At 38.9% G+C, this 14301-nt stretch overlaps 1 protein-coding gene across 2 annotated transcripts in view; it reads left to right on the forward strand.

The window, feature by feature from the left end:
• Positions 1–14301, forward strand: part of LOC112503142 (protein unc-13 homolog) — a 44883-nt gene that overhangs the window by 13087 nt on the left and 17495 nt on the right. For both annotated transcript variants that reach the window (XM_025107209.1, XM_025107210.1), the window contains exons 13-16: positions 1644–1724; positions 2189–2374; positions 2480–2635; positions 10614–10706. In XM_025107209.1, the coding sequence (XP_024962977.1) occupies positions 1644–1724; positions 2189–2374; positions 2480–2635; positions 10614–10706 (516 nt within the window). The remainder of the gene's footprint in view (positions 1–1643; positions 1725–2188; positions 2375–2479; positions 2636–10613; positions 10707–14301) is intronic.

Consider the following 14301-nt stretch of genomic DNA (forward strand, 5'->3'; position numbering starts at 1 on the left):
GTGCCTATTTGGTAATAATTCAATATCTCGGACAAGTTAACAATGATATGATAGAAGAGCATTGGTCTCTTGAGGTCTTGTATTATGCATCTATAAATGTTCTGCTTCACCATCTGGTTGGTGGCTGTGTCCATTTGTTTTTTTTGTTGGAGGGAGAGGTGATGTTGCATGTAAACTGGTTTTGGGAGGTCGTTACATGTTAGTTATTGTCCCTTTTAGTTAATGGAGCTCGTAGATTAATTCTCAAGGTAAAATGCGACTCCTCAGAAGATGATTTTATACTCCAAGGCTTCCACTTCCACATTTTTTTGTATAAAAAGATTTTTCATGGTACACAAAGAATATTTTGCTTTGTCATACTTTCTTCTGCTTTAAGTAATTTAAAAGCTGCCCTCTGGAGCGTGCCCCCTCCGTATTGGTCCCACGGCCATCCCAAGGGACTGGGAAGGTAAATTGCTTGTCCAACGGACCGGTTCGTGGTGCCTGGGGTTGAACCCAGACCTTCCACTCATTCTGCAAGAATGCCCACCTCCTTACCCGCTAGGCCAAAGCCAACTCGTATAGATGTCACTAAGCCCAGAGCACAAAGTGGCCAAGTAACCACTCAAATCAATGAAGATCATTGTAGGAAGTTATCTAATTTCTCATATCTGGGACCTGGGAGCAGTGTAGGCATAAAACAAGAACAAAATCCGAGTGAAATCCAAGTATCATCACACCGAGGATATTTTAGTTTTCATACAACAAATGCCACAAACGCTGCTATTAGCGTGGAAGAGCGTATATGAATAGAGAGCAACAAGAATTTCAAGACTAAAAGAAGCTGATATGGAAAAAGGCAACAAGCTTTTGTTATAGGGATAATTGTTAAAATGTATTCCTCAAAGACTTTGTGATAGATCCATCCATATTTTTATAGATACTCTTCACCATTAAGAAGACAAACTGCCACCTAAATTCGTCCTAGTTAGGACAACTGGAACAATCTCTATAGTTATATTTCTTTCAATTAGATAAGCTTCACTCTTCCCCTTTATTGTGCACCATCCATATTTCTAAGAACATTAATTTATAGGAAATAGATTTTTACTGTACTTGAACCACTGTGGGCCATTGCTGCATCACCATCTGTAATGCCTTAAACCCAAGGCAGCAGTTTCCCGAACTCTCACATCCACAAGGCTGTGTTAGGAATATATAGAGCATACCAGTACTAATTGACTTATGAGGAGCTCTCTATTCAGAACCTGTCAATGTGGGAAATAGGGAGATAGAAATGATCTCAAATTTCTCATTTCGAATTATGAAAATACAAACTTTTCTTGCCTGACATGCTGTTCTTACTTTGAACTTTCATCTGTAATTGTCTTTAAATGTTTCACACCAGCTATTGATGCGTAAAATGTCACTTTCAACTTTTTCTGTAAATAACTTGGCTATGCAGTATCTTAAATATATTGGAACTGTGTTGTGACACTTGTTGAGGTTTGGTATAAAGGACTTGTTCATCATCAAGGCAATTTAATATATTGTAGAAGATATATTGCCATAATTCATATTTTTGATTGTAAGTTCACATTGACGACACAGTAGTCCTACTTGTAGCTAAGAAAGTTCACATCTGGTTATCATTTGTTTTGCAGGCAATGCAGCATGCACCTGTCACAGATAGAGATAAGATAGAGTCCTATGTATCATCATCCATCAAAAGTGCATTTGTAAGGGTAAGTGGTGTCATGAATGGGATGTTTTTCTGATGCATCCTTCCTCTTCCGGTTGATATGTTCTTTTCACATGTTCTCATAAAGATAACGTTGTAGTTAGAAATATTACCTTGAATCACTTTGTGTATGTGGTCTGATATTTTTAGTTGGTTTATGCTTCTCCTCCATCTACTTATGCTACTACTATTTATGTAGATGGAACATTCAACTGCTATGAAGTTATTAACTGAGCTATGTTCCTTTATGCTTTGTCGTCAAATCTCATGGTCATTTCAAATTTGATTCTAAGGTTCAATCTGGGTCATATCATTCTGGCTCAATCTGGCCTTAGTCACTTGGGCCAAGGATGGATGTATGCCATGTCCACCTGTTACCAAGATAGTGGAACTAGTCTAGATGTATTAATTTTGTATAAAGACCAAAAATAATAAAGCACTGTTTCTTAGTTTCTTCTCTTTTTGCAGACACTGCAAGATGTTGAGACAATGTCTAATGCGACAGATGAACACCCAATGGCATTATTAGGAGAGGAGACCAAGAAACTTTTGAAGAAGGATGCAACCATATTCATGCCAGTATTATCTCAGTGGCATCCACAAGCTGTTGTTGTTTCAGCATCTCTCCTTCACAAGCTTTATGGAAGCAAGTTGGTAAGCTCATCAACTGGTTTGTGGATGGTTTCTCCCATGTTGATCATTGCTTCTGAACTGCTTAATATGGAAATATATAACTTCATATACTGGTTGAATCTGCAGAAGCCCTTCCTTAATAGTGTTGAGCAACTTACAGAGGATGTAGTTTTGGTATTTCCGGCTGCTGATAGTTTTGAGCAGTATGTTATGGACCTTATCACATCTTCGTGTGGAGAGGGAGAAGCAGAGGTCTCCATGAAAAAACTTGCTCTATACAAGGTATGGAGTTTTGTATACCTACTGGCTGTCTGTACTGTATATTTGTATACTCCGTTTTTGACTGTCAGGTTTTCTGTGCTGAAGATGATCCTTGTTATAGAAGTATTTGGAGCTCAACCGTAGTGTTTTACTTTGTTCCTGATTGATAGTTTGTTTGATGACAGAATCTCATATAATAAAAATCAATCAGCAAAAGGTAAAATAGTAAATACTTTAAGTAAATAAAGTAAATATAATTCCTAGGGAAGTTTAATTTCTTGTACAATCAGATGTCACGTAACCCCTGTAACAACTCTGCTTGCTTTGTGCATGACTCACTAGCCAAGTTTTCAGTTCCAGGGACTCGGTTTTCTTTCTAGAAATTCTCTTTCCATGTTTTGGTGTCTATTGCTGTCTTAGAAAACAAGTACTTCTTTCTGATATTTTCACTGAGATGAATTTGTATGTGCTGCTGAGAACTTGGTATTATGTTGTCTTCAAGATATGAAGGGATGTGCTGTGTAATGTTAATGATAGATACCACTTGGTATGTGCAATAGGTGAAAATCTATCTTTTAAGTGGAAACTTTGAATGGAATAGCTCCGTAAAATAAAGGAAAAAGGTCAATTAATGACGAGAAACAATAGGGGTGTGCATAGTGGCCCAACAGGGAATGACTAGAAACCTTAAAGTCACAAATATAATTCTACATATGTAACACTCCTCAAGATGTAGCTAGATCAAGCATGTCCAATATGCTGCATGTAATTTATTGTGAGCCATGTGAAGGGGATGCACTCCATGGTAAGCAGCTCTAGAGGGAGGCTCATGAGGTAGCACCAGCTTGCCATAAAATAAATGACAAATTAACTGCTGAACCAATCATAGAACCCAAGTCAACTCACATCTTATCATGGCTTGATACTAAGTTTGCACGGGAGAAAGATGTATTGTTTTTTTTTCCATTTTATTTTTCTGAAACGCCAAGTGTATTGCTACTTAGTACTTAGTGTTTGTTATATGTGGCTTTAATTGAAATAGTTAGTTTTGTTTTTTCTGCTTGCGTGTCTTGACTATTACCTATAAATAGTTGGGTTATCCTCATTTGTAAAGATAATCCCAATTTTCTAAATAAGATTACTTCAATTTCTCAGTTCTTCCAAAATTCTCTCTACTTCGCTTTCTCTATTTTCTTGACAAACTGGTATCAGAGCGTTAGGGTTCCTTCTAGTCGGTAATCGCTAAATCCCTCGGTCATTTTTCTTGGAATCGCTTCATCACTTTCGTTAATCGTCTTTCTGTGGGCATTCGATTGGGTCTATTTTGGTGTTCGATTCAAGGTGGAGCTTCTCGATTATGAAATTGATGGTGTAAATCGATAGATTCGACAGTCAATTTGAGGAAAACGGCAACAGTTAAATCACTAAAATTCATCGGTGTAAAGTGATTCTTCTTCAATCAATTTCGTCATCGAGTGTTTCAATTGGAGGTATCGACTTGTGTCAAGCAATCGTACTTGATGTTTTGATTTCTTGAATGGTCGATTTTTGGGGATCAATTTTTTGGATTACCGATTTTTATAGCCAATTTAGAAATTGTCGACTCTTTTGAAGATTAATCTGGATCTTTGTTCTTGATTGCTCAACATTGAATCTAGTACCATAGTTCTTTCAAGATTTTCAGAAAATGCCTCCACAAATGATCAAGATAGACAAGTTTACAGGAAAGAACAACTTCAGCTTATGGAGAATATAGATGAGAGCTCACTTAAAACAACAAGGCATCTGGATTCCCTTGGCTGGTGAAAGGCCTGAAGGGTTGGCTGAATTTGAGTTTGCACAACAAGATGAGAAGTTCACTCTACCATCTTGTTGTCTTTGGCAGATGAGGTGATTTATGAAGTTGCCGATGAGGAGACTGCTGCGTCTTTATGGCAGAAACTAGAGTCTCTACATGACCAAGTCTTTAACGAACAAGTTGTTGTTAAAGCAAAGGTTATTCTCATTATGAATGAAGGAGGGAACGCCTTAGAAGGAACATCTTGACGAGTTAAACTCCATTCTTATGGATTTGAAGAATGTTGAAGTCAAGATTGAAGATGAGGATGCCGCCCTCATCTTATTGGTTTCGTTGCCCACTTCATATGAAAATTTTGTCAACTCGTTCGTTGTTGGTAGAGACACAATTACTATGGAAGAAGTTTGTTCAAGTTTGCACTCACAAGAGTTGCGACATAAAGCTTCAGGAAGTAGTTCCGAAAGCCAATCGGTTGGCTTGTCGGTGGTAAACGGAGATAGACAGAGGTAGAGATTAAGGCCGAGAGAAAGGAAAAGGGAAGTGGAAAATTAGAGGCCGATCAAGATCGAAGACTAGAGGTTCAAGTGGAAACCCAAGGGATAGCTGCTACTATTGTAAAGAACCGGGTCATTGGAAAAATGAGTGTCCAAAACTGAAGACAAAAGAATCCACTGCTGTAGCAAAAGATGGTTCGGGTGCTCATGGTGGTTGATTGCAAAAGTCAATCAGAGGTATGGATTCTTGATTCCGCATGTTCATTTCACATGACACCATATAAGGATTGGTTCAACACTTATGATAAGATTGCAACCGGAAATGTCTTGATGGGAAATGACATGTCGTGTAATGTTGTTGGAATTGGATCGGTGAGCATTAAATTGCATGATGGGACAATGAGAACTCTAACAGATGTTCGACATGTACCCAGGTTGAAGAAAAACTTAATCTCTTTGGGAGTGTTCGACTCAAAAGGCTTCAAGTACACCAGTGAGGATGGAGTAATTCGGGTCACTAAGGGTGCATTAATAGTGATGAAAGGAGTCAAGAGAGGTACCTTGTATGTGCTTAAAGGTAGCACGGTTGTTGGATCAGCAGCATCAGCCCTTAATCCTGTAGATAATGAGTCAGATTTGACACGTCTGTGGCACATGAGGCTAGGGCATGTTAGTGAGAGAGGCATGGTAATTCTCAGCAAGAAAGGACTTCTTGGAGGTCATAGAGTTGCTGAATTGGGCTTTTGTGAGCATTGCATCTTTGGAAAAGAAAGGAGAAACTGTCTATACAACCAAGTCGACTTTAGACTACCTTCACGCTGATTGTTGGGTCCCTCATAAGTTCCTTCACTTGGTGATGGTCGTTACTTCCTCTGAATTATTGACGACTACTCTAGGATGATTTGGGTATTCGTAATGAAGCATAAGAGTGAGTCATTTGAGAAGTTTAAAGATTGGATAGTTCTCATTAAAAATCAAGTTGGGAAGAAGATAAAGCGGCTGCAAACAGACAATGGATTGGAGTTTTGTTCAAGTGAGTTTGATCAGTTTTGTAAAGATGAAGAAATTGCAAGGCACCGAACGGTTAGGCACACTCCACAGCAAAATGGAGTAGCCGAAAGGATGAATAAAACACTGTCGGAAAGAGTGAGATTGTGCTCACAAATGCAGGGTTGACAAGAAGTTTTTGGGCAAAAGCGTTAAACACGGTTTACTACTTGGTGAATAGATCCCCGGCAACGACAATTGATTGTAAAACTCCTGTTGAGGTGTGGTCCGGTTAGCCAGCTGATTACACGGGCTTAAGAATATTTGGTTGTCCTTCATACTACCATGTTAGTGAAGGAAAATTGGAACCAAGATCAAAGAAGGGGCTGTTTATGGGATACAAAATTGGAGTAAAAGGCTACATAATTTGGTCTCTTGATAAAAGAAAGTGATTTTCAGCCGTGACGTAGTGTTTGATGAGGAGGGTATGTTACGTGGCGTGAGGTGTTTGTCTACACCAAGTGTTCAAGAGGAGAGTGTGTCCAAACAGGTGGAGTACGAGTGAAATGGTTCCGATGAAGGTGAGAACACTGCTTGACAACACAGTAAATCGCCTCAAACTGTACCTGTTGTGCAGGAAAATCAACACCAACCTGCAGAATTTTGATCTATAGCATTAGATAAGCCCCAAAGACAAGTTGGTAGGCCAATTTGATATGGTTTTGATGACATGGTGGCCTATGCTCTGCAAGTTGGTGAAGAAATGGAGCTCTTTGAGCCATCTACTTACAAAGAAGCAATCACCACGAAGGTGGCTGATGTGTGGATAGCAACCATGAGTTGAACTTGCGAATTAGTGAAGTTACCTCAAGGCAGAAAAGTTGTGACCTGTAAGTGGATCTTTAAGCGGAAAATGGGGCTGCCAAGAGCTGAAAGTGTGAGATACAAGGCTGTTTGGTGGCTAGAGGTTATAGCCAAGAGCAGTGGGTTGATTATAATGAAATTTTCTCACCGGTGGTGCGTCATACATCCATTCGGGTGTTGTTGGCACTAGTAGCACAAGCAAATTTGGAGTTGGAACACTTAGGACGTCAAAACGGATTTCTTGGTGAGCTTGAAGAGGAAATCCATATGAGTCAAGCGGAGGGTTTTGAAGCTCAAGGTAAAGAAAACTATGCAAGTTCAAGAAATCTCTTTATGGGTTAAAGCAATCTCCGAGCCAGTGGTATAAAACGTTTTGACAGCTTTATGGTGAGTCATGGTTTTACTAGAAGCCCTTATGATTGCTGTATATATCATAAGAAAGGTGTTGATGGGTCACGTGTATCTGCTACTTTATGTGGACGATATGTTAGTAGCGGCTCGTGATATGGCTTAAATTAAGAAGTTAAAAAGACTCCTTAATTCTGAGTTTGACATGAAAGATTTGAGGGCTGCTCGAAAGATTCTCGGTATGGAGATTATCGGGGAAAGAACATTGGGTTGCCGTGAAACGTATTTTTCGTTACCTCAAAGGCACAACTGATGTAGGTCTCATTTATGGAGGAGAAGGAGATTGTATTGTGGCTGGATTTTCAGATTCTGATTACGCAGCTGACCTTGACACACGAAGGTCATTAACGGGAAACGTGTTCACTGTTGGAGATGCCTTGGTGAGCTGGAAAGCAACGTTACAACCATCTGTTGCTTTGTCTACAACAGAGGCTGAATATATGGCTCTTTCGGAGGCTGCAAAAGAAGGGATTTGGCTGACGGGTTTGGTTGGAGATCTTGGGTTTCATCAAGATCAGACTGTAGTTTTTTGTGACAGCCTGAGTGCTCTTTGTCTTGCAAAAGACCAGGTGCATCATGAGAGAACGAAACATATAGATGTTTGTTATCACTTTATACGTTCGGAAAGGAGAATTAAAGTGAAGAAAGTGAAGATTAATGACAATCCAGTTGATGCACTGACAAAACCCGTTTCTTTGAACACGTTTAGGCATTGTTTAAGATCTCCTAAACATTGATGGCCGGAAGTAAAATTTTTTTGTACTAGAATTAAAGCCAAGGTGGAGATTTGTTAGATGTGGCTTTAATTGAAATAGTTAGTTTTGTTTTTTCTGCTTGTGTGTCTTGAATGTTACCTATAAATAGTTGGGTTATCCTCATTTGTAAAGATAATCCCAATTTCGTAAATAAGATTCCTTCAATTTCTCAGTTCTTCCAAAATTCTCTCTACATTGCTTTATGTATTTTCTTGACAGTGTCCATGATACACAACATCCCCCAAAGAAGACAGTATAAGTAGATCTGCTTTGTGGACATCCTGCACTATTAACATGGAAAAGAGTTGCATAGTTGATAGAAATTGATACAAAAATTTACCCTTCAATAGAGCTTGGTTTAAAAATGCGAGCATTATGCGCTGTGATGCGCGATGCGCTGAACAAAACGCATCAAGGAGTCTGATGCGTTGCGATTCCAGGATGCGATCGCATCACCTACGCATCACACGATGCGTGCATCACTTACGCATCAGCGCATCATGTATGCTGCGTTTTTGGGCTTCCTTTTTCAGTGTTTACTTGGGCTTTTTAGTTGGGCTTGGGCTTCTTAATTAACTAAGATAGAACGTGAGTGACTGTTAGCGATAGAACGTGACTGTTAGCGACCTAATCGATAGAAGCCGACAACAAAGAAGTAGAAGTAATCGATAGCAGAGCTGCAGAAGTCGAACCRGCARCAGTCAATTAAAACAYGACCTGAGTTGATACCARCARCARTAGTYGATTCGATACAGTAGTTGGTCACTTGGTTGGTCATTTAGTTTAGGGATTGGGACTATTAGACATTTAATTGTGTAATTGTGTTCTTCATGGTAGTAGTTTGTGTGTTATGTACTTTTGTTATTCTGATTCACGAACTTTTTAAGATTCTAATGTCACTTTTTTTAACTACTTTATGTTATAAATGAAGTATTTTGATAGGTAAGTATTTTTAAGGTAGAAATTGATATGTAGAATTAATTTATAAATATTTTTTGAATACCGGGCGCATCACGTGCGTGATGCGAGCGCATCAGCATCATGCATCACGCATCGGCTTTCGGGACCCTTAACGCATCGGACCGCATCGCGCGTTTTAAAACCAAGCAATAGAGTAGTAGTCATGCCGTGAAACTGATAATGATTTGTAAGAACCACATCCTGCCACCACTTGTTGCGACAGTAGAGTTTATATTTACTTTATATGTCAAGTCCAGGAAGGCTTGGTTGTTGGGTCGCCCTAGATCGTTTCATATACGTACATGATGATTCTTGTAATAGCCCATTACTAATCATATGTTTGCTTAAACCAAGATTAAGGTAAACACTGAAGTTTTAAAGTTTTGGGGCCTAAAAGTTACAATGGTAGGAAAGGAAGTAACTAATAAACCAACTTTTTGATGATTTACTAATGGACACAAGGAATTTAGGTATGTATGGGATGTCAGAATGGTTCAAGTAAGATTTCAGCCATTATGGGTAGAAAAATACTTTTTGCAAGTCATATTATCTAAAGCAGCTAGCCAATGATGCAGGAGGTAGCAGAAGTGGACAAAAAGATATAGGATTACATAGTGTATCCAGGGGAATCTCCTCAGTGAGGATTGCTTTGTTCCTTATGAAAATACGACACCGTTCTGGTTGATCTCTTCTTTGATGAGACTTGTGGATGCTGTAAGTTGTGAGAAGCCATCAATCGCTAAGATTGTCTCCACCAAAATGATTGATGTTCATACTTAAGTGTGTCCAAGCTGATGACAGAAGTGACAAATAACTCTAGACATTCTTGCATAAGGATTGTCGCTCCCAATTTTTATGACATACATGATGCTCATTGGATGATAGAAAACTAATATTCACTTCTGCAGTTCTGTAGCCAAATTCTGTGCCAAAAACCACTTGTTACCTCTTTTATAACCTGCTCTAGAGCGTAACCCCTCTGCCATAGACTCTCCATGCCTTTACCATAGGATACAAATGCAGAGGACTCCTCCGATTGGGTGACATGTTGTAGTAAATTCTCAGGGGAAGAATCTTATTACTTGTCTTACCATGGTTTGCTTTTGATCCGTGTCACACCTTCATCACCCTGCTAGTTTTGCAATTAGTATTAGGCCTACTCACTTCCAGTAAAAAATGCTTTGTGATGGTTATCTGATACTAGTTTTTGCGGATAGAATGTGCTTGACTTTCTATTTCTTCCTTTTCCTTTTGCAAGTATAGTTTTGTTTCTGTTTCTTGCTAATGCCAGAGACTACACACGCATATGTATAGGGGAGGTTTCAAATGAGAGGTAAAAAGTTTGAGAAGGTGAGAATGATTGATCCATATGTGAATTATTGGTAAAGGATTGTTTTCATGCACATATGCATCTTCAAAGAATTATTGGTATGTAAGCAAACACATATGCATCTTCAAATGGATTTACCAATATTTGACATATGAATCATGCCTTCTCACTTTCTCAATATTTTTGCCTTTATCATATGTACTCCCTATATATATATATATGCATAGACAGTCTAATCATATATAAAATTTTGACACACACATTTGTGTTTATACATATTTATAAATGTGTGTTTGTCAAAATTATATATGATTAGACCGTCTCAGTAGCGTGCTTACATCATTACTTTGTATTTTGAAGATCCTTTTTGTTCCGGTTATTCCTAATCTTTTTCTTATACCAGATTGAAACAATATCTGGAACACTGGTGTTGCGTTGGGTTAATTCACAACTAAGCAGAATTATGGGCTGGGTTGAGCGAGCCATTCAACAGGAGGTAACTTTAGTATATGGGTTTTCTCGCTAGTAATGATTTTCTGGCTTTTACTTTCTTTTTTTCCTTACTCTAGAATGGCTTTCTCTTTCAGTATATGTTGCTTTGAGCATCCCAATTATGCATTCACTAATATTTTCACAAAAACTACCTGCAGTCGGTCTCTCAAGTTATCTTTCGAAATTTTAGCATGTTAACATGTTGGAGGCTTTGCTCGGTCCATCATTTATCATCCTTGTCATAGTTATGTTACTTTTTTCCATTATATTGTCAGTTGTTTTAGGATTCCTAACATGTAGCCACTTAGTGGTGGCACTTTGGCCCGATGTTAGTGTTTTTATTTATTTATTTTTGATCCCTCTCTAAGCCATGTTATAAAAAAGGTTCTGAAAGTATAACTCCATTAGTGATGGTAATGTGACATATACATAAATGGGACCGCAGGATAAGATGTGAAGTTAATAAGATAGATGTAAACAAACTTAACCTAGACATGCTACTACCTATCACCGTCTATAACTCACCACCTGTGCTGCACTGCTGCCATTTTTAATTGCCGAGACTTCTAGTGAGTCATCTTGGCCACATGTAGGGACAACCTCTTTCTTACTTTTCAATGGCACAAGATCTCCCAAAAAAAATAACATACCCAGACGAGCTCTGTTACATTTTTTACTAGATGGTAGCATGCATAACTAGCATCCCAATGTCCCATGGTTCTCATGTGTTGTCGAGTGGTGTGACTTTAGTTCTAATAGACTTAGTTTAGTTAATCTGTTATTTTCTTTTCTGTTTTAGCCTATAAATAAGAGGGTCATGTTGTACTTCACATTCTTTTCTCATCTAATAAAATTCTCTGCCTCACGCATCCAAATTCACTAAAAGATGTCTAGTAATTTCTTAACAAATTGATATCAGAGCGTGGTGATCAAAGACATGCTTCTGTTGGTTTTGGATTTTTTTCTTCTTCTGTTTTTGATTTTGCAATTGATCAAGACTGCTTCTGTGATTGATCAATTCGACCTGTGTTTTGAAATTGCTCCTTCCGATTGCAATCTTGGCAATCAATTGCGTCAATCTTGAAGTCCAATTCAAGGCACAGAGCGACATCAAAAATTGGTGATCGATTGGCTTTCTGGAATTGAAATTGGCGATCGATTGGAACTAGCATCTTGAAATTAGTGATCGATTGGAATCTTGCAACTGAAATTGGTGATCGATTGGTTTTTCGGAATTGAAATTGGCGTTGGGAACTGGCATCTTGAAATTAATGATCTATTGGTGTTTGACAATTGAAATTGATGATCAATTGGTGACTGGAGACTGTAATTATTGATCAATTGACGACTGGGTGATCAATTGGCGACTAGTGTTCGATTCTAGGTGGGGGCGACTGGAATTGGTCTTCCTTTGGTGATCGAAAGCACTTGCCTCGATTCAATCAAGATTTTGGTGATGCCTCCACAAATGATCAAGATCGACAAGTTTACTGGGAAGAATAATTTTAGCTTATGGCGAATTAAGATGAGAGCTCTCCTAAAACATCAAGGAATTTGGACTCCCTCGGCTGGTGATAGACTGCAAAATATGGCCGACGCTGAGTTTAATCAACAAGATGAGAAGGCTCACAGCACCATCTTGTTGTCCTTGGCCGATGAAGTGATTTACGAGGCCGCGAATGAGGAGACTGCCGTATCTTTATGGATGAAACTTGAAAGTCTCTACATGACAGTCTTTAACAAACAAGTTGTTAAAGCAAAGGTTATTTTCGCTTCAAATGAAGGAGGGGATGCCATTGAAGGAACATCTTGACGAGTTAAACTCCATTCTTATGGATTTAAAGAATGTTGAGGTCAAAGTTAAAGATGAGGATGCTGCCCTCATTTTATTGGTTTCATTGCCACCCTTATACGAAAATTTTGTTAACTCATTTGTAGTTGGAAGGGACACAATTACCTTGGAAGAAGTTCGACCAAGTTTGCATTCACGAAAATTACGCTATAAAGCTTCTGGAAATGGAACTGAAAGCCAATCTGCTGGCTTGTTATTGGTAAATGAAGGTAGAGAAAAGGGTAAAGACAAATGGAAAGGAAGAAGTCGATCAAGATCGAAGGGTCGAGGATCGAAAGCTAGCCTGAAAGATGTATGTCACGGGTGTGGTGATCTTGGACATTGGAAAAATGAATGTTCGAAATTAAAAGAGAGGGCATCCACTGCTGTTGGTAAAGATGATTTGGGTTCAGAGGCTGATCTGGTTCTTTTAGTAGCTGACTCTAAAGTCAGCAAGATGAGTGGATTCTTGACTTTGGGTGTTCGTTTCACATGACACCAAATAAGGCTTGGTTTCATACTTATGAAAAGGTTGCAACAAGAAGTGTTCTAATGGGGAACGACGTTTTGTGTAATGTTGCTGGAATAGGTTTGGTAAATATCAAAATGCACGACGGGGTAGTGAGAACTTTGGCTGATGTTCATCACATACCTGATTTGAATAAGAATTTGGTTTCTTTGGGAGCCTTAGATTCCAAATGTTTCAAGTACAACTGTGAAAAAAGGAGTACTTTGGGTCTCTAAAGATGCATTAGTGGTGATGAAAGGAGTCAAGAAAGGTACCTTCTATGTGCTTGAAGGCAACATGGTTGTTGGGTCAGCATCGCCAACCTTTAGTTCTGATAAAAACGAGTCAGATTTGACACTCTTGTGGCATATGAGGCTGGGGCATGTTAGTGAGAAAGGCATGCTCATGCTCAGCAAGCAAGGACTTCTTGGAGGTCATAAAGTTGTTGAACTAGGCTTTTGTGAGCATTGTATCTCTGGAAAACAAAGGAGAGAGTTTTTCAAAGGCTGTCCATAATACCAAGTCTACTTTGGACTATCTACATGCTGATTGCTGGGGCCCTTCACAGGTTTCTTCTCTTGGTGGTGGCCGTTAATTCCTCTCAATTGTTGATGATTACTCCAGGATGACTTGGGTGTTTATCATGAAACATAAGAGTGAGTCGTTTGAGAAGTTCAAAGAATGGAAGGTCCTCATTGAAAATCAAGTTGGGAAGAAGATAAAGATGTTGCGAACAGATAACGGTGTGGAATTTTGTTCGAATGAGTTTGACCGTGTGATCAGAGGGACAGAGAGAAGAAGTATTCTTATTACTGAATAATTAATTACAAAGGAGAGGCGTGTATATATATAGACACAAATAAGAAACCCAAACCCAAATAAGCAAAGGCCCGTACGGCCCATCAGAAACCCTAAACAGACATAATATTTACAATATATTCTAACACTCCCCCTCAAGCTGGAGCATAGATATTGATCATGCCCAGCTTCCTACAAATATAAGTGATTCGACTCCCGGGTAGTGCTTTYGTGAAGACATCGGCTAATTGATCCCTGGTTCGAATATGAGGAGTTGAGATAGAACCATCCTCTAGCTTTTCCCGAATGAAGTGACAATCTACTTCAATATGTTTCGTCCTCTCATGAAACACTGGATTGTTTGCAATATGAATTGCTGCCTCATTGTCACACCATAAATGCATTGGTTTCGACTGACTGAATCCAATCTCACCCAGAAGGTTACGTAGCCATATCAATTCA

The sequence above is a fragment of the Cynara cardunculus genome, unplaced genomic scaffold (genome assembly GCF_001531365.2).
Source record: "Cynara cardunculus var. scolymus isolate 2C unplaced genomic scaffold, CcrdV1 Un_Scaffold_2592, whole genome shotgun sequence".
NCBI lineage: Eukaryota > Viridiplantae > Streptophyta > Magnoliopsida > Asterales > Asteraceae > Cynara > Cynara cardunculus.